General features: G+C 46.0%; 1 protein-coding gene across 2 annotated transcripts; it reads left to right on the top strand.

Annotated features, from left to right (window-relative positions):
* Nucleotides 1-454: 454 nt before the first annotated feature.
* TBC1D2 (TBC1 domain family member 2) lies at nt 455-21584 on the top strand. Of its 2 annotated transcripts, none has more exons than XM_017816473.1 (15): nt 455-571; nt 651-820; nt 2480-2970; nt 3672-3804; nt 4725-4866; nt 6895-7031; nt 7639-7826; nt 8899-9285; nt 10128-10238; nt 12990-13177; nt 14349-14819; nt 15936-16056; nt 17487-17672; nt 18327-18448; nt 19136-21584. In XM_017816473.1, the coding sequence occupies exons 3-15, from the start codon at nt 2563-2565 to the stop codon at nt 19335-19337; spliced, it is 2796 nt and encodes a 931-aa protein (XP_017671962.1). In that variant the 5' UTR covers nt 455-571; nt 651-820; nt 2480-2562; the 3' UTR covers nt 19338-21584. The 2 variants fall into 2 exon arrangements, with proteins under 2 accessions (XP_017671962.1, XP_017671961.1); XM_017816472.1 differs by having other exon boundaries at nt 461-571; nt 2563-2970.
* Nucleotides 21585-21872: the final 288 nt, after the last annotated feature.

Genomic DNA, 21872 nt, shown 5'->3' with positions numbered 1-21872 from the left:
GCTGTGGCTCTCGGATTGCGGGGTGCGCTGAGCAGCGGGTCTGCATCGCCGCCCGGTGGTTTTGGAGGCTTGGGGAGAATCCCTCCCAGCAGACGGGACTTGCGGGTCCCCTGTAGCCTTGACTCCCTTCCATGTGCACCGTGCACCATCCCCCTGGTGAATAATTTTCTTCCCCCCAACCAGCTGAAGCGCCCTTCTTTATTACTATTTTCCCCTCCGCGTCCCCGCCGCGCTGCCCGGTCCGGCCCCCCCGCCCCGCCCCGCCGGGCACCGCCGCCGGACCGGCCCGGCAGGAAGCGCAGGGCGGCGGCCGCAGGTGTTCCCGGAGGGAGCTGCGCGTTCCCGCACCGCCACCACCCCACCCCCAAAATCCTCCGACCAGAGGGCGGCTCGGATTCCCTCCCCCGCCGCTGCCCGCTACAGGCGGTGCCAGGGTCAGCGCCGTGCCAGGCTCCAGCCGCCGGCGCTGGTGCCCCGGCGCGGTGCAGCTGGGCTGGGAGGCGCTTCTGGGAGAGGCACGGGGAGGGGCTCTGGGGCTGCCTTGTGCCGCTCACGCCGCAGCTCCGGAGAGGTTTGTGCGCAGTTCACCCTGTTCTGTTTTCATTGATGAGTCAGTGTTAAGGCAGCTTTTTGCTAAATATATTTTTCAGACAGTTCCCTGGCAACGACTGGACCGAAGAAAACCTGGAGCAGAAGCCGCTTTTCTGTTGCTGCTGGGTTTCTTGGAGGCTGTGGTTACCTGCTTGGTGGTATTTGCAGCAGTAGCTCTATGCCAGCAGACGGTGACTTCCAGGAGCATCTCTCGGCTTCTCTTAAGGAGGTGAGGTCTTATCTAGAGGGGTTTGCAATACAGATCTGACATGACTCCTTGTAACTTGGTGCTTGAACCTGAAATGCTTACTTGATCCTGTTCATGGTGTGGACCATCATGCTGGTAAGAGATGTGATGGAGTCTTCAGACTGTACAGGACATAGTTGGTACTGCCATTAAAGCTCCGGGGTCCGTTCAGGGGAGTTGAGAGTGTTACTTCCTCCTGATGATAGTTCATTTGTGCCAGGCAAAATTAGCTTGGAAATGAAGCTTTTGGGTGTTACAGAACCTTAGTTGAGGCAACACCTTCACAAAGGGTGCTTGTTGTTGGCATTTGTGAATGTGCTCAGCACCAAGATCCACGGCCATGGGAGTCAACTAAAAGAATTTCAGTAGCTTTCCAAAAAGAGCGAACATTATCAGTAGTTGTCTGTAAAGCTGATGTGGGAACAGGAGTTGGCAGCAATAAACATGATGGTGCTTAGCAAGCGCTAGGGTGGGTAAGCCTTCTTTTAGTCATGAGGATAAGTCGTTCCTCAGAGTGTGAGGTTGGGCAACATCTCTGTGTGCTCCGTTGTATTATCTCCATTCACATGTTGTCATACAGCTGGATGTTGTGTTTAATAGTTTTGTGTCTGCAGTTAGATTCCCACTAACTCAACACTGCAACAATTTATTTGCTTACAGATTTGCTTCAGATATGTTAGTGTCTGAAACTGAAGTTTAAAAAAATGCAAAAAATTATTTGTAGATACTGTTCTGGAGTGGTGTTAGCTTTCTTTATACAGGAGCTGTGTGTGTTTGCAGCTCTGAGCAGAAAATCACACCTGTCATATGGTGAAGCACTTGAAAAAGTGCTCAGAAGCATGGCAGAATTGATCCTTACATATGATCAAAATTCATCTGAATGCATACCTGAGCAGCTGGCTACAGCTTTTAAGTTGGCCCCTTCTCTGAGAGAAAAGTGGAACTAGAGATCTACACAGATCCCTTCCAGCATGTTTTTTATCTTTTGCACCTTGTGTTCCCCCTGGGACCCAGGTGGTTACTTTGGCCACTGAGCAACCAAGTCTCTTTTGCAAGGATCACAGAATTACTTTCTCTGATGCATAATCGATCATATGATTCCATCCTACTGGATGAAGAACTAACACATAGCATACAGGCTTTTTAACAAAAATATTCAGCTGACACAAATTAGTTAAAAGGATGCTGCATAAGGCTGGATTTTTCTCCAAACACCATAGTTTAAAGTATTGGTTGAACATTCAGTGTAATTACCAGGACACGCTTACCTCCAACCCCTTGACCAAAGTATGTGCCTACCCCCAGAGCTTTTTATCTTGCCATGTTTTCTACAACCATTCCTTAACATTTTAATTCCCAAATGTTCTCATTATTGCTATTGATTTTGTATGCTCACAGGCTGTACTTACTTTTCACTCAAAAGATTATTTTTTATTACTGTTTCTTAGTTGCTAGTCCAGGCTAATTTAGAAATGAAAAAGGAAGAAAGCAGATATGTAGAGGTCATCTGAGCACAGGAAGGCAGGGACCAACAACCAAAAGTAGAGTTGGAGATCTCGGCTGGGTAGTTTGAAAGCTAGGGTATGTTTTTTTTGTTGTATGCTAGACGTGAGCTTATTCCTTCTTTTTTATTTGCTTCAGGTTCTATAACGATGATATAATCAGGATCTGCTGTTACTTATTTACCTAAAGAATTTCCCGTTTTGATCTATTTCCTGAAAGAGATGAAGAAAGGACCAGAAAGCGGAGCATGTCCCCTTGCAGCTCTAGGAAATTTAGTGGAGTCAAATCCAGATGATAACAGCAGAAATGGAGCCTCAGTGAAAGACAAAGATGTGCTTTCCTCTCCTGGAGAACTGGAAAACATACAGCTGAAACCTAGCAAAGAAACATCCAGAAAAAAACTCTGTGGCTATTTAAATAAGCTTGGCATCAAGGGGCCAATCAAGACCTGGAAGTCTCGCTGGTTCTTTTACGATGAAAACAAATGTCACTTACTATACTACAGAACTGCCCAGGACATTAACCCTTTGGGGTCTATCGAGCTCTCCAGCGCCAGCTTTGACTGCAAAATGGAAAACGGGGAAGGGATTTTTGAGATCAGAACACCAAGCAGAGCTTTTACTTTGAAGGTAAGGGGCAGCATCTTCTTGTAATGAAACATTCCCAGTCAGGACAGACAGATTTCTACTAAGGCGTCTCTTAGCTTGAATTTCACTTTAGTCCTCCCAGCTTGCATCGTTACCATTTGGACCTAAATTACTTGCTTGATTTGGCAAGGGTGGGACTGCAATATGTGTGAGATGGCTGTTGTTTAACAGAATAGGAATAAAACCTGAGATGAGATGGCTGTTGTTTAACAGAATAGGAATAAAACCTGAACTGTGTGCTGAATTAAAGCAACTGGGGAGTCCTGCAGTCCACACGTAATGTACTGAACCGAAATGAACTCCCCTGTCTAAAATGATTGTTCCAGCAGAAATCTTTGCTAGATTTTTATCTCCATGAAAGTTGCTTTTAAGAAGGTCTGTGGGTGATTCCTGTCTAAAATAATTGTGACATTTCTGCTTAGCCTTGGAGCACAGTAAACCAAAACACGTTTAAAGTTAGGTCAGCGGTCCACTGAGCTTCTGCTACTTAAGGCCATACTAAAGATTTACTCTGTCCTCCCAGATCGGGGTTAGGACCAGAGGATACAGATTCAGCATAGGCTTGATGCAGCTGGCCTTTATTTCTGCTGACTTGTGTAGCAAAGTGGTGGTCATCCCCTCAGGATATGTCTCATGCTGATGAGATTATTCCCTTCCTTTTCCTGTTTTTTTTTTTATGTTAGGCAATCAGCAAGCAGGCAATGATGTACTGGCTGCAGCAGCTGCAAATGAGACGTTGGGAATTTTGCAACACTAAGAGCAGATTTCCTGTGGGCAGCTCCCAGCTTGTGAATGAACCTCTAGCTGGCAGAACAAGTAGGTGTTGAGTATGTCAGCTTTTCTGTTGCTTTCAGCACACCCTCCATGGATGGTGTTCCTCATCTGTAAGTGGGCAGAGGTTTTGGCCAGATTTTTAAATGCAGGTGCCAACTATCAATGCTTGTTCAATGTTTGGAACTTCTGCCTTATTATGCATGAAAGTGAATAAGCTGCCTCCAAATCCACAGCATGTGTTTGGAGATGTCCAGCTATTATCTTATGATCATGAATTCCATCTTGATTTTCCTCACACATCTGAAATGTGCACATTTGGTATATTCCCTTCCTCTTGCTAGGCCTGTGAAATTTAGACTGAGCAAGTTTATTTTCAGCAGTGGTATGAAGATGTTCATTCCTAGAAGTGGTGGTACACAGATGGGTGGATCAGGGGAAGGTACAAACAGGGTGTCCACTCGTTTAGTCATGACTAGATGCACATTTTGTTTGAGACAAATAATTCCCTCCCTAGTAAGTGTCTGCTCTGAAAGGTTCTGGGTACCTTGGCATTTTGGTACAGCAGGGAAAAATTTGGTAACAAACTGTGGAGAGTTTGTTACCCACACATTAAAACTATGAAACATGATTTGGGATGTGGAAAGAGAATGGCAAAGTCTCCCTTACTTATTTCTCTAGGCAGTTAAAAAGTTTAATTGTTTAGGGTTAGTCGTTCTTATACATATGGTTGAAATCACATTATTGTCCTCAAATAGATGATTGTATTTGTACATGGAAACTTCTGTAATTTGATGGAAAACTAAGGAAGACTGCTCTGCTGTCCTAGTTCCACCTGACCATTTGAACATAGAATGTATACCTGTAGTAAAATATTGTGCCTCTCCGGTTACATGAAGGAGCCAAAGTCCAATGGAATTCCGTCTTTCTCATTTGCTTTTGTGTTCTGTTTTGTTTTTACATAGATGTGGTTGACAATGATGACTTTCTGCCTTTGGTGAAAACACCAACAGAAGCAGTGGGTTTAAAGGCAGCATCTTTGCCTGCACCCCAGACATCTACTGCTTTGCAGAACATCTCCCTTAAGCACCCTTGGACAGAGATACAGTAAGTGAATGAAGAGAACTGGATTGCAGAGTGCTGTTGACATGCTGGTCTACCACTATGTGCCTTCCTTGCCTGTCGTGTGTTGTTTGAAACAGGACTCTTGCCTAGGTGGAAGAACTGTAAATCAGCTTTTTAAGGGTATCCAGGCTAAAGTAAACTTCCTACCAGAGGGTCTTTCACATACCCCAGTTCTGATGCATTTCACATCATCTTGCTCTCTTAGCAAAGATCCTAGTGGCAGACCTAGGACTTGGTTAAACTCTCTTCAGTGTAAGCAGTGCCTTGCATGCCTGTAATGCATCTGCACAGCACTTGTGGAAGGGCACATGGTCAGGTTGAGCTGGACTCAGTAGGTAGTGATAGAAGCCCATTAGCACTTTTCAGTTGTTTCAAAGGACCTTGAATGTAGTGCATTCTCTAAAGCAGGAGCTCCAAGGAAAAGGTTCTTGAGCCTGTAATATGGCCTGACTGCACAGTTTGCTACTCCTCCTTCTGGATTTCAAGTTGCAAGCCTTGGGCAGGTACAGTTGCACAAAAGCAACCCTATCAATATCTCAGTAGGTATTTCCTAATCACTTATTTACATATAACCAAAAAAATGTGTAAGTGGCACAGGTGTAGTAGGTAGCCAGCCACCTGCCAAATATTTTTGTTTGGGAGGTTGCCTGTTGTTTTTTACCACCACTGCTGTGGTTATAATCTGATGCCCATAGGAGGAAAGACCCCCATGGGACCAGTGAGTATCACAATCAGCTGTACTATTTCGCAGGCTATGCATTTTCTCCTACTCACTAATTTTTGATTAAAAGTAATGCAAACATTATCTCCTCCCTCACCCCCCCAACTCCCCAGCCTTGCTTTTGTGAGCCTGACTAGCAATAGTCTCTTTTCAGCTTCAAATTGTATTGCTGCCCTCGTTCTGTAAACATCTCTCCAGGCTCTCTCTCACTGTCAGGCTGGATCTTCATGAGTGTAACATGTCTGGATCCCTGAGCTTCTGCAGTCTGAGGGGAAAAACAAACTGCAGCATGAGGTAGAGAAAATCAGGAAAATAGCATTAGATGAGTACTAACTCCAAACAACAGGGGTTGAAGGTCTGCTGATCTTAAGCACCAGTATGTTCTCTGATGTCAGTAACATCTGTTCTTCTGCTCTGGAGCCAGCAGCAAGGCAAAAGGAGAACAGTATCTAAATGGTACCTTCATTTACAGTTAGGAAAGTAGCAGACACTGAGTCTTTTGCAGACCTCAAAACGGGGCTTATTTTGTTTTAGCTGATGGGCAACATGTGAGGAGAAGGGAAAAGACCTGTATGCATACCTTTTTGCATAGGTTTTACAGAAAATACTTGTACATTTGTGGCTCTGTATGATGCTGTAAAGTGCTTTTGACAATTAATGCTTTTGACAATATCTGATAACAGCAGCTGAAACAAACTGTTTCTGGGTCTGACTGCAAATTTGTTCCTGAATCTTTCTATTCCATTTAGTCTATTGACTTTGTTGTGGCAAGGTTATTTATTAAATGTGGTTTGGAGCACAGAGCCCATGGCTGCTTCAAATCTGATCCTTGTCCAAGTTTTGGCTGTGCTGTAGGTAGCTGAGCTTTTCTTGGCACTTAGGGATTTCTGCCATGTGCTAAGGGAAGGGGCAGAGAGAGGAAGGGAGGAAGAGAGGGAAGGAGAAAGAGAGAGGAGAGACAGATGTTGTTGGTCTACTGTTACCTTTGATCCCTCTGTTTCATCTGTTATGTATAGGGCTTAAGCACATGGGGAAAGATCGCTGGATTTTATATTGCTGTGCTGGTACTGATTTTGTGTACAAAAGTTACAGTAGTTTAAGCCTTGCTCCCCTCAGATCCACCAATGCTGTGAAGAGTTCATTTTCTCAGCATATGAAAGAGAGATGTTTTGGGAGGCGAAGTGGGAATTAAGGGGAGGTAGAGGCATTGAATAGTTTGAATGTGCACTGACTGCAGTGATCATGGCTTCTCCTGTTCACTAGCCTGTCTTGATCTCTTCTTGTTTCAGAAACACTGTCTACAATATCTGTGGCTCCAAACAGCTCTGGGGGAACAATGAGAATGTCTTCAGCTTCGATGAATTCCAAGAGCATCCTTCGAACCTGGATGAGGAACAAGAGGCAGAAGTGGAGGCAGGGTGTGCAGGTGATTGTTACTGAGCTTTGTGAGCAGGTCTGAGCATGATGCCTTTTAGTAGGAATCAGGACTTAGCAGGAATGGGAAGGAGAGGATGGCAAGTTGTCAAGGGATATGAAGACTCTTATCACATTGTCTCAAGTCTCTTCCTGTCTTGTTGCCACAAAACTGGCTCTTTTGGCTCTGCTTCAGGTTGCATCTGTCTATATCTTCTATCTTTGCAACCTTCTGCAGAGGCAAAAACCCCCAAAATCCAGGGTGCCAGACATATTTCTTTGAGGTAGAATTGCTGCACAAGCAGAGGCTAAGCAGAGCAGCTCCACTGCATGCTTACCTCTCCATGGTGGTTAACTTGCATTTGCTGTGGGCAAGATACATGAGCAGGGTGCAGTGTGGGTTAACAGGTACCATAAAACTGCACAGCTTCATTTATTCTGGGCATACCTGTGTCTGATCCCCACTGTTTCAGCTTCAATCCTGTGTATCCCAGCAGGTCAATTTTCCTTGTCCTGTGTGTCAGCCTTCTCTGCAGAAGTGTTGTGAGTCCCCCAAAGCAAGACTTGGGAGTCCAGAGTAGCAAAGCAATTCTATGTAAATTAAGCCTATCTCTCTTCAGTTAAGGAAGGAACCCTGGAGGATGGAAGGATGGAGTCCAGGCTGAACTGGATTAGGAAAGCCAGGTGGACAAACAGTGTCTTCCCAGGCTCACATGAAGAACTGTCCAGGGAGAGGAACCCAATGGATAAAGTGAGTGTTCTACAGCAACAGATCCTGACGCTGACAGAGGAAGTCAAGTCACAGAAGGTAAGTGTGGTGAAGAGACTGCTGCTTCTAAGGGCAGGGCCCTGAGGCTGGTTGCAGGGACTCCCTGTACGTTGGTCTTAGGCTGAGAAGTGCTCAACGGGCACAAATGGGACCACTTGAAGCTCCTGGTGTTACCACTTTGTGTGTAACACAAGGGAGGACCTCCAACCATTACTAGGAAGTGCAGCCATCTAGAAGAGGGACGTAAAACAAATCCAAGTGTGCTCTGCTGGTGTATTGCTTGTGCATCTCTATTGCTCACTGAAGGTATGAAGTACAATTCTGAATAGGTACTGTGACACTGGCAAGAACTGTCAAGTGGAGTCATGCTGTTAACAAGAAGTCATTCTTTTTGAACAGTGAACCACCACTAAGATGTGATTTGACTAGAGAAGTCAGGACTTGAGTCACTGCAAGGGCTGTCTCTCATGAATGAAACTGTTCTTCACAGACGGGGAGCAATGCCAGGTTCTCCACTAATGATGTTGGTAATAATTCCAGCGGAAGAGACAGGAGAGCCAGGTCCCACGTTGGGCAGTCAATTGCATCCTTGATTTGCTTTTTTAAGTGTCTGAGATGGCAAAGCCTGAATCAGCAACGTGTTGCTGGAGCAAGGTTTCATGCCTTTGGGTAGGATGGAGCTAGGGAGGACTCTGGCAGTGGGAAGATTAAAATGGATACTGCAATTACCTCCTGGTAGCACAGGAGGATGCAGACTGCATTATTTCCTCCCAGTTTTACCACACTGCTGACCAGATCTCCAGGTTCTCTGCTGGGCCTCCCAGGAATGATTGTAGGAAATTCAGACAGTGTGAGCAGCAGCTTCTGTGCTACAATCCACATAAAGTCAAATCATCTGCAACCTGCTGCAGAGACATTTCAGGCCCAACTCTGCGAGCAGAACTTCTTTACTATGGTGTCAATGTGATTTAAAGATTTCTGCATTCAGTTTTCCTTCTGAAATGAGTCAATTTCAAGATCTTGAGGACCTTTCACTGTTGGGTCTGTGCTGTCTGTGCTGCCATTGCCCTGGGCAGCACTGTGATGTGATGACTTTGCATTCCCTTTCCAGGAGCTGGTTAAACTTCTCCACAAAGCTCTGGAGGCAGCCCAGCAGGAGAAGCGAGTATCTAGCATGTATCTCACTGCAGCAGAAGATAAGGACAGGCTGGAGCTGGTGCGCCACAAAGTGAGACAAATAGCAGATCTGACTAGTCGACTGGAAGCTCTTGAACAAGAAAAGAAGGAACTGGAGCAGATACTGACTTTGAGAGACAGCCACATCCAGGAACTCAAGGAACACGTTCAGCTTCTGATGGAGAAGAACCACGCCAAACAGGAAGTCATCATGGCCTTGACAGAACAGATGGCCCGAGAGCTCTCTGACCCCCTGCAAGAAGACAACACTGTCACTGCAGAGACGTTGTATAAGCAGCAGGAGGAGATTGAGCACCTAAAGGTGTGTGAGACGACACAGGTCTTTTGGGGGCTCCCATTTCTGTTCCCTCAGGTTCAGTGGGAGGATGTTTTTTGTGGGAAGCACAGAATATGCTTCTGCTAGTTGTTCCATCTGCCTTCAAAGGAGGAAGACTGGAAGGGGCTCACCTGATGCCGTTAGAGTGCTGAAAAAGCTTCTGGGTCAGCTTCAGCTCAGAGCCTGTTTTGTTTGACTTTGCATCATCATTCAGTGCTTGCCTCTTTCTTTGCTTTCTTTTGTTTCAGGCTGCAGTCTCACTTGCTGCCTTCACTAACTTGTTCCCCTGTGTTTCCTTCTTGAAAACAGTTTCCCAATACATCCTGGTTCTTTCAGATTCATCCTGTTGTATGTGCAGAGTTATAATGACCAGTTAGCATGAGGTGGAGAATTGCCCAAAAAGCCCCTTGCTACACTGGGGGAGAGTGTTTTTGCTGGCAGCCATGGGGCTGAGATTTGTTTCCTTTAAAAAAAAACCAAACAAACCAAAACCAAAAACAAATCAACCAACCATATGAAACCCAAACAAAGCACATATATTCTATATCTTATTTAGTTGCTTCTCTAGCTTTATATGACCTGGATATCTCCGTGTTTTTTAAGCATATACACGAATTTAGCATTTTCAATGCATGACATTCCTATTTAATGTTGTGCCTTGGTTTCCTTTGTAGGCAATATTTATCCTGGGGAGTCCTGTCTGCTCCCCAGAACACAAAATTTTTGAGATACTTTATTGTCCCTAACATAACCTGGTGTCCCTGAAATGGGAGGGATTTTAAGCCCCCCAAGAACTCTCCTTGTATGACTGTTTTGCTTCATGGCAGGATGATATAGATGCATACAAAACCCAGAATCAATTTCTCAATTCGGAGATCCACCAGGTTACTCGACTCTGGACAAGTGCTGCTGAGAATGAAAAAGCTCTTCTGATGAAGGTAAGGCAAAATGACCTCTTCCTTTGATGTGAACTGTTACTAATTTATTTTTGAAATTGACACTAGAATGGATTTTGATCTGCCAGGAGTGAGCTTTCTTCCCAATGTCTTTTTTTAGTGTGACCTTTCTTCTGCTTTGTGTTGTTCCCAAATTAGACATGATCATTTTCATTCTGCAATAGAAGTAAAATACCTGCAAAGTTCAGTCTTAAGGGTGCTGAAACTTAACCCAGATTTCTACATTTCAGCTATGCTTTTGTACACAAATGAAAAAGCAATGCTGTGTAGGCAATCAGAAGAGGTTCCTGAGGGCTGACAGACTTGAGTCCTGGCTCCATGTAGTCATGGTTTCTCTGCTAGACCTGGCATTGCCATGTGACAGCAGTCTTCAGGTCCTGCAGTTAGATCAGAGTTTTTATGTTTTTCTTAAGTTTTATTTTTATTTCTAGCCTTGCCAGTGTGCATAACCTGGTTACTCTCAGGCTTGTCTAATCCTACCTTTTGGTCTTGAACCACTTCCAGGGCTGGTGGTGTGTGCTGGCATTTGTTCTGTGGGTTTTGGCGAGGTTTTACTTCCTTGGTTTTTAAGGTATTGTCATGAATGAATGTTTTAAGTTGCTTAAAGAATCACTGGCAAAGCTATCAGCTAAAGCAGGTTTAATATTAAAGTGAAAGCATGATGAAGTTTGTTGGCAAGGCTTGCTCTTCTACTTACTGGATGGTTAAAGCACACAGAGGAAAACTAGTACTAAAACCTAAAATCGATAAATCTAAAACTAAAATCAATCAAAAATGATCTGTGTGGAGGCTGGAGATGGAAAAATGGGAAAGGGTAAGGATAAAAGGAATAAGGGAGACCCTCCCATTGAGTCACAACGGTCAGCATGGATCCCTTGCCAAACTGAGCCCTGAACTTGACTAACAGTTTAGGCCTAAAGGTTTAATAGCATTAAGCTTAGCAGCACTTAATCAATAGTTTAGTTTAATAAAAGGTTCATACAGAATTTACTATAGCACAGCAGTAGCCCACTTGTAGGCCTAACTTACTTACAAACCCATGGTACTTAAGAATCTAGGAGAGCAACACTCATAGTGCATTTGCTGTAGCGTGTTCCCACTCGCACACATACAGACCTATGGAGTATGTACAAGGTATACACCTGTGAAAATTTCCCCTCGAGTTCGGTGAAGTACTCATGTTGGATGACTTTGCAGCTTCTCAACAGGCAAAGAGTGGAGCCTCAAGGAGTGGGGGCATCAGCTCAGGGTCCGTGGTCATTGTTTGGTGGTGGTCCTCCAAGTATAGCAAACTTGAGAGCTCTCTGGCTCTGAGACGTGCCCCACTCAGAGGGAGGTTGCTGGTCATAGGCCGCTGCAGTCTGGGAGAGCTCAAAGGGTCTCACATAGGGTCACAAGAGAGTGGGCTTTAGTCATAGTAATTTTCCATCCTGGCTGCAATTTGGGCTGGTAACTTTTTTTGAAAGTTTGGTAACAAAAATGTTATTCCACTTGGGTTTGCAAGAAAAATAAGTTTCCAGTGCTGTTCATTAAAAACCAGGAGCTCGTTAGACAGCAGAAATTCCTGGGAGCAGACAGTGTTTCTGATAAGCTCAAGAGGAGCTTAGCCCAGGTCCCGTTCATCAAGGCTGAAGTCTAATGAGCATTTCTGAGATCATAGTGTGGCCTGAGGTGGGGGATGCACCACCACAGGTATGTTTCCACAATTGTGGATTCTGGAGCAGGGCAAAAAGGTGCTTCTGAAGTGTTATTGCCATTCTTAAATCTGTTTGCTTTCTAGTTCTTAGAAACCCTGCCTGCCTCCTAACTTACTGCCCTCTCTGATCCTGAAACAGCCATAACCTTCAGAAAGGAAGTAATTGGACCAGCCCAGCATGCTCAGTGTGAGGCAACATGCTGATTAAAGTGGTAGTATGAAAGTCTCCCATGCTCCTTCCTGTCCCCTCTATATGCAACCTAATTCTCTCCATGGTTTCTGTTTCGTTCTTGTTTTCACTGCTGCTTCCACTGAACAGGAGTCTTCACTGAGCTTCCTTTGAGACACTGGGTGAGTCTTGTCACCTCTGTGGCCTCAGTCCCTCACTTGTGGAATGGGCTAACAGTCATCATTCATTTTTTCTGCTTTGTGTGCCCAGGAGTATGGTGGTGTCAGGTACTGTCCTGGTGTTTGAACTCAGCTGGGCTTCCTGTGCTTGAGAAACGATGTGTACCAGTGCCATGGGACTGGGGATGCTGAGGGGCATGTGGCACCTGGTCTGTGGTGCTGCCATGTATCCTGAAGATGGTACGCTTATAGCTCGGTCTCAGGAGTGGTGTGTTTTGTCAGGGCACAGCTCAATGTGGTGTACACAACTTGTGTGAGGGGCAGGGAAAAAGACTGCAGAGAATTCAGATGCAGTTGCTGCTCTTGGATTGTGTCCTGAGTTGAGCTGGCTGGAATATGGCCACCCACTGGTGTAATGCAGTGCTAAAGTAAGTGATGATGTAGTAGGTCTCCCATGCAATAAGCAACTTCTGTTGCATGCTGGTCCTGCAGTACGTGCTTGTTGATAGACCAAGGTGATTCATTCGCATCTGCAGTTCCACTGACTGTAGAAAACTACTGAATGTGTTTTCTGGGGCTTTGCTGTTCAGCAATCTTTGCTTTATGTGCAGACTAGGCCAGTAGAGAGCAGTGGCAATGCAGGAAGAACTGCCACTGAGCCAGCTTTTTACTTCTTGTTTCCCCATCAGTGTGCCTGCCTGCAAGCAAGAAACTGCCAGATGGAGAGCAAGTACTTGACAGTCTTGCGGAAGCTGCAGGAGGCTGTGCCTGGCCTGCCCAGCTCCCATGCTGAGTTGGTGAAGAATCTCATCCAGGAATCGCTCCAGTGGGATGTGAAGGAAGAAGCAGAAGAAGGTTTTAACTTGAACCCTGTAAGGTAAGAGTCAAGAGCTTGGAAATATTAACACCCTTGTAGAAGCCTGTCTATGAAGGGAAATGTGCAGGCAGGAGAGATCTGGGAACATTTTTATAGCAGGGACTTGGAGTCACAACATAGCAGAGGAATTTGAGGAAGCTGGTTTGGTTTGGTGTTTTGGAGACCATGAATATCTGATAGCAGCATATCACCATAGGTAGGGGAAGTTAAAGATGGTACAGCTAAACTTTTCTTGTGGTGGCAGATAGTATGGCAAGTGATGACAGCCATGGATTGCCTGGGAGGTGAATAGTGGACATCAGGATGAACTTTCTCTGTAGGAGAGGCCACCTGGTAGCTGGGGCATCTCTGTCTTTAGGGATTTTCTACTCCCAGCATTGCCCTGTGCTAATCCTGGGGACAGCCTTGCAGTGAAGGTGGGCTGCACTAGAAACCTCCAGAGAGCCTTGCCACCAGCACTGCTGGGGCCCCTACGTGTGTTTATGCCTTCCTGCCCAGTCAGTGCTCCTGTTCTGTAGCAGTGTCCATTTTATCTGTTTAATGAGTCTCGCAGGTTCTGCAGATAGCTTTGGAGATGAGACCCCTAGGCCAGGCTTGGTCCCTCTGCCAAGAACATGATGATACCTTACAAGTATCCCACCATGTGGATGGATGGTGCACAAACCCTCAACGAGCTGTACTGTCAGCACTCCTGGTGTGTTCCAGTTGGTAGGAGATTTTCACTGCGTACCAGGAGACATCAGAAAGGACTGTGGATCTCTGTTCTTTGGTCTGATGCCCCAAAGCCTTTGCAGTCCATTCCTACAGACCTGTCTCTGCCCTAGGACATGGTAGGGAGAAGGTACACAGGGTGAGCTAGATACTCCCTTTGAGGCTGGGGAGCTGTGAGAGAGGTCTGATGAGGCTGGGCCACAGCTCAGAGCAAAGTTACAGTTGAGTCTAAGGTTGTATGCCATTGCTGCAGGCTCCCATTGGTCCTCAAGGCTCTGAGACAGTGGGCATAGCAGGCTGTCACATGCTGCTGCCAGGGAAGTGAAGGAGGAGTACCTGTGCTCTGGCATGGGTGATGGGAATGTGGCAGCAGGCTGTAGCTGGCATGACCCCAGACAGTGTCCTTGACAGAGGTACTAGCACTGTCATTTGAACTAACCACTGCCTTGTGTTCCCCCAGTGAGTATGATGAGTATGGGTTTATGACTGTACCTGACTATGAAATTGAGGACTGGAAACTTCTGGCCAAAATCCAAGCCCTGGAGATAAAGTCCAACAAACTGCGGAGCCAGGAAATTGTGGAGAAGCCCCTCCGTGACAGGTGGAACAGCATTGGAGAGCTGAACCCCTCTGCAGAGTTGAAGAGCCTGATCCGCAGTGGCATTCCAGTGGAGCATCGGCAGCGGGTGTGGAGGTGGATTGTCAGCCGGCACTGCAGCCGCCTGCCTGACCACTACCAGCGGCTGCTGCAGCAGAGCAGGAGCACTGAGCACCCTGCCTGCCGCCAGATCGAGCTCGACCTGCCCCGCACGCTGACCAACAACAAGCATTTCTCCTCTCCCACTTCCCAGCTCATTCCCAAGCTCCGGAGGGTATTGTTGGCATTCTCCTGGCACAATCCTGCCATTGGATACTGCCAGGGACTGAACAGGTGAGAAACCAGGTATGCTGCTTCTTCATGGAATAGCACTGAAAAGGTGTAGACACATACTTCAGGCTGCGATGCTTGCCTCTCTGGAGTTCTGTCCTGGCTCTAGGTATTTCCTGCAGAATTCTGCATTTGGTGTCTTTTTTTCAGCCAGTGTTGTTGCTGGGATCCAGCAAGCAGCAGGATGCACTTGTTTAGCGTCTTTGTAGTTACAGAATAGGAAGGAACAGCTGTAGGAGGTAGGGTGAGGCAGTCCTAGAATAACAGCATGAGGCTGGGGCTGAATTTTTAAGTTGTAATGTACTCAGCATTGGTGATTCCTTTGTTTGCTGAGAAGAGTTGAGGGAAATGTCGTGAAGTGTTAAGATACAAGGGAAGTGCAGCAAATAACTCAAGAAGAGGCTGAGGAAACTGAGGTGATTATTTCTGGAGAAGAGAAAGTTCAGGGAACCTAAAAGCTTCTTTCACTTGGCAAAGACAGCTATAGGAAAGGCAAACACAGACTTCTTAGAATTGTCCTACCAAGTGAAAAAGGCACCGGGCACAAGCTTCAAGAAGAGAATCTCCAGTTGGAGCTTTTCACATGAGGAATATCTGTATAAGCTATTTCTGTTGTTCTTTGTGTGGTCTTCAGAAAGACATTTTCCACTCCAGAGAGCCCTTGATATTAGATGTCATCTCTCCAGTCTGTCTGAAAGGGATAAATCAGAGCTAAAGGAGGTAAGGGATATAAAAGAATGTATGGGAAGGTGAACTACATTGCATATGGAGTACCTCTGAGTGAGCTCTTTCCTGTATTGAAATAGCCAAAATCAACACATTACTAACTTCAGCAGATTTACAGAAAATTCCATTAGGTGGGAAACCCAGCTTTGTCACACCAGTTCCATATTTTCTGACAGAGGCACACGGGAAAGAAAATCACAGCCTTATGGTTCCTTCAGAAACATGCAGAACAGATCACTTGTCTCTCTGTCCAGCTGTCCTGATACATTGGATATTTTGGATACTGATGGACTGAAGACATGTCAAAAGAAGTCTTGTATTCTTCAGTTCGTGTGCTGGCTGATGACACCTCCTCTAGTGTTGTATTGCTTCACCATGTCTTGTCCACCACAGATTGGCAGCTGTAGCTCTCCTGGTCCTGGAAGATGAGGAAAGTGCTTTCTGGTGTCTAGTCCATATTGTGGAGAACCTAATGCCAGCAGACTACTACAGTGACACACTGATAACATCACAGGTGAGCTGTGCACCCTCATGTTTGCTTGGACTCTCACACAGTCCTTTACAGTAAAGGTTTAACAGCGAGCAGTCAACTTGTGGTGCGTTTGATTTCTCACAGGACAGTGATACCACTTTGCAATCCTTTCTGTTGCAGAGGTGTTGTAGACTTGAGAGTACAAAAGTGCTAGCAAAATTGATCCCCAGCACTAGGAAATTGGGTACTGCTCCTTGAAGGTCAACTTAGTCAGAAGGAAGATGCTCATTAATTCCACAGTTACTATTTTAAGGAGGGCTTAGTAGAGGTGAAGCAGCAAACTTTGATATGAAAAAGGCACCATTCTGCAGCCCTTCTGATAAAGGTATACCTTATAAAAAAGATACCTTTTTTGAAACTGTATTCTATCTTTGGAGTGCCGTGTGCAGGTGGATGAAAATACCGAGATTTTTATATTCGCTGTACTTGCCTCAGTTCATGATCAGAGACAGTGTGTGTTCTTGCTTTGGGGCTCCCTGCAGATCAGAAAGCCCTCTGGCCATTTGAGAGAGTCTTTTTTAGAAAGACTTCCTGAACTCATGGTTGGTCTCTGAAAGTGTAGCCAAGATCCATGTAAAGAGAAAAGTCTAGGGTGGTACTTTGTGGATTGGCTTGTTCCAGCTTTGAGTTGGCTGGAAAACTTAAGGTTCTTGCAAATTTTAAAGACAAAGCATATTACCTCATCTGGTTTGTACCACAGTGCCACAGTCAAGTGGGCTGACACAGCTGGGGCAGTGGTACGATATGGCATAGGGAAAGACCTAACCATGGTCCTGCTCCTTAGCGCTTACCCTCTAGAAACCACAGCTCCGCTGACATGAAGCCTCTATAAACCTGTATCAAGGATCTCACCAAGTACATTCTGGGTTTCGGCTCGTGCAGGCAGAAGCAGAGCACAGGCAGTACTTGGACCACAAAGAGATGCTAATTGAGTTCAGGTCCTGCTTGTAAAGTCAAAGGCATTCTAGGTGTTCATTCTGTTGGGCCATGTGCAGTCATTCAGACCTGGGCAGGTTTTAATCCCTGTCATTCAACTGGTTGCTCATGGTATTACAGAAAATCCCAGGAAGACTGGTGCAGGAAGATGTGGCAGCATTTTTCTTCTCTACTTTGAGATTAGGAAGGAATATGATCCTTTTGAGTGAGAAGAATGTGCATATCTCTGCTTGTATCTTAGCCCTTTTTCAGCTCCACACCTTGCACTGGGTGCAGTGTGCAAGTACACTGCTCAGTAATTTTGAAGGGTTGGGAGACAAAGGATACTCTGCTCTTCCTGGGGTGTGGTTCGCTAGAAGGCAGCACCAGTGATGACCCCATCACGCAAGGGCCACTGTCCTGTTGCACAGCTCCTCCTTCAATACTGGGACTGCTGTTGACTAGGGCTTAGTAGTTTTCTTTTTTGTCAATTTTAGGTAGATCAGAGAGTCTTCAAAGACTTCCTGTCCGAGAAGCTGCCTCGCCTCATGGCTCATTTTGAGCAGTATCAGATTGATGTGTCACTCATCACCTTCAACTGGTTTCTGGTGGCCTTTGTGGACAGCCTGGTCAGCGACATCCTTCTGCAAGTGTGGGATGCCTTCTTGTATGAGGGAACTAAGGTACAACTCTCAGTCTAGGCCTCCCTCACATCTGCACCACCTCTGCGATGCGATGGCAGGGCAGTGGACATAGATATGTATCGAAGAGGTGTGAGGTTGAACCCCTTGTCCTTTCCTGCCTGTTTGGCAGCACGCCTTGATGTCTCTCAGTCTCCTGTGTTGTCTGTGTACTTGCTGCCAGTAGGCAAACCTAACCCCTGATATTGTGCAGAGTATCCTTGGTACTTTTTATCCGGTATTTGTGCTACCAAACAGCTCTCTGATAGGCCATGGCATCTCCTGTTTTGTGACCTGGACACAAGTAGTATGACAGATTCAGGGAGCATAAGATAGGCAGTTATTATCTGAAGATGTGTGTCCTGCATTGCCCCTGTGCATAGGGAGAACTGGAGACCCCTTGTGAAATCCCTGTGGTATCCTTTTGTAGGTCCTGGAATTCTCTAGGGCTGTAAATTAGCTTACAGAGGGTCATTCTCCTGAAATTCGCTCTGTACTTCTTTAGGCTTGTCCTAGCACAGCCTGTTGAGAGCAGGAGTATCCCAGGGTCAAGCCTATGCTGCAGTGCTGTGTGCCTGACCCCATCTTTCATGCCAGCAGGGCCTGGTCCCTCAGCTGCTTAAAACTTGTCAACTCAAATACATTTCAACCCTCCAGGTCATTTTCCGCTATGCTCTTGCGATTTTTAAATACAACGAGGAGGAAATCCTGAGAATTCATGACAGTGTGGAGATCTACCAGTACCTACGCTTTTTCACGAGAATGATCGTGGATGGCAGGTAGGACTGTGAGTTGTAGACAACCTTCCATCCTGTATTTGCACTTCCTTTCCTGTTGGGTCAACCGAACAAGAATTGTCACTGATCTATTAAGAGAGATGCATATGCATTGAGAGGTCCATGGGACATGGATCGGTTTGTCTCTTTTTGACTTTCCCTTCCTGACATTACTTAAAATATTTTTGGCCCAGGCAAAGGCATGCTACAGCAGAGCAAGCCCCAAATTCTGTGTCAGCCTCCTTTTTGTAGCAACTGGAACTTGTGCTACTGCTTGCTGTGTTTCACTCAGCTGTAGTTGGGGTATTTGGGTACACAGCACCACTCACAACCTTTAATGGCAATGTGTCTGAGGTGAAGATTTCCATGTTCAGAAGAGCTCAGCATCAGGAATATTCCTCCCTGAGAGGCCATCAGAATTGGCATCTGATCCACTGTCTTCTGACTGATGGCTGCACACTGGTACCTTAAGCGGTGGTGTGGTATAGGTGTGTTTAAAGTATTGCTTGGGTTGGTGTGAGAAGAAATTGCCTGTGATTCCTTTAAGCCTCTGCTGCTTGGTGGCTTTTGAGCCCAGAGAGCTGAAGTGTGAGGTCCTACTCTGTCTGCCTCGGGATGCCCTTGGTGTATCTGTTACTACGTGTTACCAGCCAGTAAATTGGTTGACCAGACCTGTGTTTTCTATTGTAGGAAGCTGATGAACATTGCCTTCAATGACTTAAACCCCTTCCCCATGAAACTGCTGAGGAACCGTCGGTCAATGCACAGGGAAGAGCTGGAGGCAGAGCTGTGTGAACTGGAACAGATCAAGGCAGCCTATGTAAAAGAAAGAGCAGAGCAAGGGCCTCAGGACCCAAAGGAGGTTGCTAGTGAAGAGGAAGAAGAGATTTAGCAAAAATAGGGTTGGCCCTCCCTTCCCTCCTATCTTGCAGAAGGTCAGGAGATAGACCAGAGGGGGAAGGGTGGTCACAGCAGGAGCTCATCTGCCCCAGGAAGCAAGGCTGTAGTTCCTTGACCATTTGGGGACAAAGTCAGACCTTGTAATGGATTGGAAGATGTCAGAGGAGTTTTATTGTCTTCTGTACTTCTCCCCATTCAGCCCACCCTGTCCTGTACAGTTCAGGATTACAGCTGAGGGTGCATAGGAAGTATCGGTCGTTGTACGATGACAGGAATTGACGTGGTGCAAAAGACTCAGCCAGGCAGGGCTTTTCCACATTTTTCCAATGGAGGCTTGAGCGAGATCTTTATGTACAAGTAAAATCACTGGAAATAACGAACCGAGAACCCTCCCTCATTGGTACCTAAAGCAGATTGGTTCGGAAGAAAGCCTGCTCTTTGAGGGCATGGTGCCTTCAGTGGCTAGCCTGCCAGGAGAGCTTGTGTTTAACGTTGCAGTTACTGAGCCAAGACACTGCGTCCAGGTGAGTGTTGGGTCTGAGGAAGTCCTGGAAGCTGGAGAACATCACCCCATGGGATTTAGGCTCAGACATGGGAAATGGGTTATGGGAGAGTGGAGTTGTCTCTCCAGTTTGGTTCCCGTGGAAATCCATGGGAGCACAAGATGTGTCTCCCTGTCTGGCTGGGAAATGCTGGGAGCTCTCTCTCCTCTTTATTTAGCTTTGAGCAGAGCCATCTATGGATTGGCCTGACCCTGGCAGCACTCTGCCTTCCAGAGGTGAGTTTGCTCTGTAGAGGAACTCTCATCTCAGTGTGAAACCAACCACAGCCTGGCTTCAGGCAGGGCCTGTGTTACAGAGACTTTTACTGGGAATGACTGGATCTTCTGATGGCCTCATGCTTGGCCAGGATGAGTGTGTGGCCATCTCTCTCTGCCCCACAGTTACTGTTTTCCTGTGCTGATATCCCTGTCTCTGACTCCTACTCATAATGGAGGGACAAGGTCTTTTCTGTAGGAGTTTACAACAATATTGAAGGTGTTTTGCCCATGGCTTATGACACTCTGGGAATGAACCTGCAAACCACAGGGACAAGGTCACAAAAGATGACCTGATTTTCTTTAGAAAAATCATTAATTTCCCCCGAACCCAGGTCTAGTACACAGAGATGCCCTGTCTGCCTTTGGGAATGGGGTCTGATAGCCTTCTCCCTTGCCTCCCAGGCTTGCCCATCCCCTGGGCTGGATGCCCTGCCTGTGCAGCTCAGTCCTCCACAGACCCAGGATGAGTCAAGTGCTTCAGATAAATACAATTTCTTTTCCCTAACACAATGCCAGATCCTGCAGCCCCACTTTCCTGCTGAGTTGTGCTTTATTCCAGGTGTGCCTGCAGTGCTGGCACTGACAACATGCAGCAGACCCTGCTGTAATGGGAGCTCTACTCTGTGTTTTTAGACTGACATTGAACCCCAGTGGATTATGCCTCCTTTAAACATCCTGTGGTTGACAACCCAACCCTTCAAGCTGTCAGTGCTTGCAGAGGAAGGGGAAAGATGCATTCATAGCCCATAGTGTCCTCAGCCTAGTGCCACAGACTCTGGTGGAAACAGCACCAGCCTCTGTTCACTTGAGACGTGTGGTCTGCCTCAGCTCTGCCTTAGGCACAACTGGACAAGTCAGCCAGCTTCAGTGAATTGTAGAAGACTGGGAGAGAGCTGTGGAGACCAACCGCACAGTATGGAAGTAATCAAAGTGGAAATGAAGTTTTGGGAAGAGTGGATAGATCCTCTGCGTGTCACTGAGAGCTGCACACATTGAAAGTGCGGGATGAGAAGAAAATGTTACTGGAATCTTACAACAATATCTCAAAAAATGCACTTGCGCCACCTAGGTAAGGTAGCCTAAAAGGCAGAAGATTTTTCCTCACAGATGGTATTGCTAGTGTAATTTACTCATACTGTTATGTGCATGGGTGTGCACAAATATGTATTTTTGCTACTGCTACAGACATTATCTTTTAAATCAAGACCATGAAAATAACAAGTTTAGTTAAATTTTTTTTATTCCTAGAGCTTTCTGCAACAGCTTAAAAATCTTTCCTCCTGACTTGCCCTTATGTTTATTAAAAAAAGCATTTGAAACATGTATTTTTAGACCAAACCATAGCCAGATTATCTCTGTGGTATATAATAAACTTTGGTCTATGTGGTATATAATGACCTGTTAAAAAATAAACACCTCTGAGGTAAATGTAAGAACCAAGGTGTTGTCCCTGGTGGGGAATTCTGAGAATAATTTTTAATTGAAATCAGAAGGGAAGGGCATCTCAGGTTTTTACAAGTTTCTTTTCTTGTGTGTCTTCACCAGCTCTTGGTTTTGCTTCAGACATTATTTGCTAAGGGCTGTTTCCTCTGGTCATGTTGCTGACTAGTCACTTGTCATTCAGTGGGGTAGTTCTTTACTAAAACATGGTGGATGCAGGAATATCTGCAAAGCCTATGCAGACCTGCACCTTGCCAACAAGCTTAC

The sequence above is a fragment of the Lepidothrix coronata genome, unplaced genomic scaffold (genome assembly GCF_001604755.1).
Source record: "Lepidothrix coronata isolate B3197 unplaced genomic scaffold, Lepidothrix_coronata-1.0 Scaffold55, whole genome shotgun sequence".
NCBI classification, from domain to species: domain Eukaryota; kingdom Metazoa; phylum Chordata; class Aves; order Passeriformes; family Pipridae; genus Lepidothrix; species Lepidothrix coronata.
The sequence above is the reverse complement of the archived record's forward strand: the minus strand, read 5'-3'. Positions and strand labels throughout refer to the sequence as shown.

Excerpts from the sequence above, each read along its gene's own strand:
- TBC1D2 (XM_017816472.1), top strand. The coding sequence starts at position 770 with ATGCCAGCAGACGGTGACTTCCAGGAGCATCTCTCGGCTTCTCTTAAG. Across the intron at positions 7,827-8,898 it reads AGGAAGTCAAGTCACAGAAG|GAGCTGGTTAAACTTCTCCA; the intron begins GTAAGTGTGGTG and ends TTCCCTTTCCAG. Across the intron at positions 16,057-17,486 it reads ACACACTGATAACATCACAG|GTAGATCAGAGAGTCTTCAA; the intron begins GTGAGCTGTGCA and ends TGTCAATTTTAG.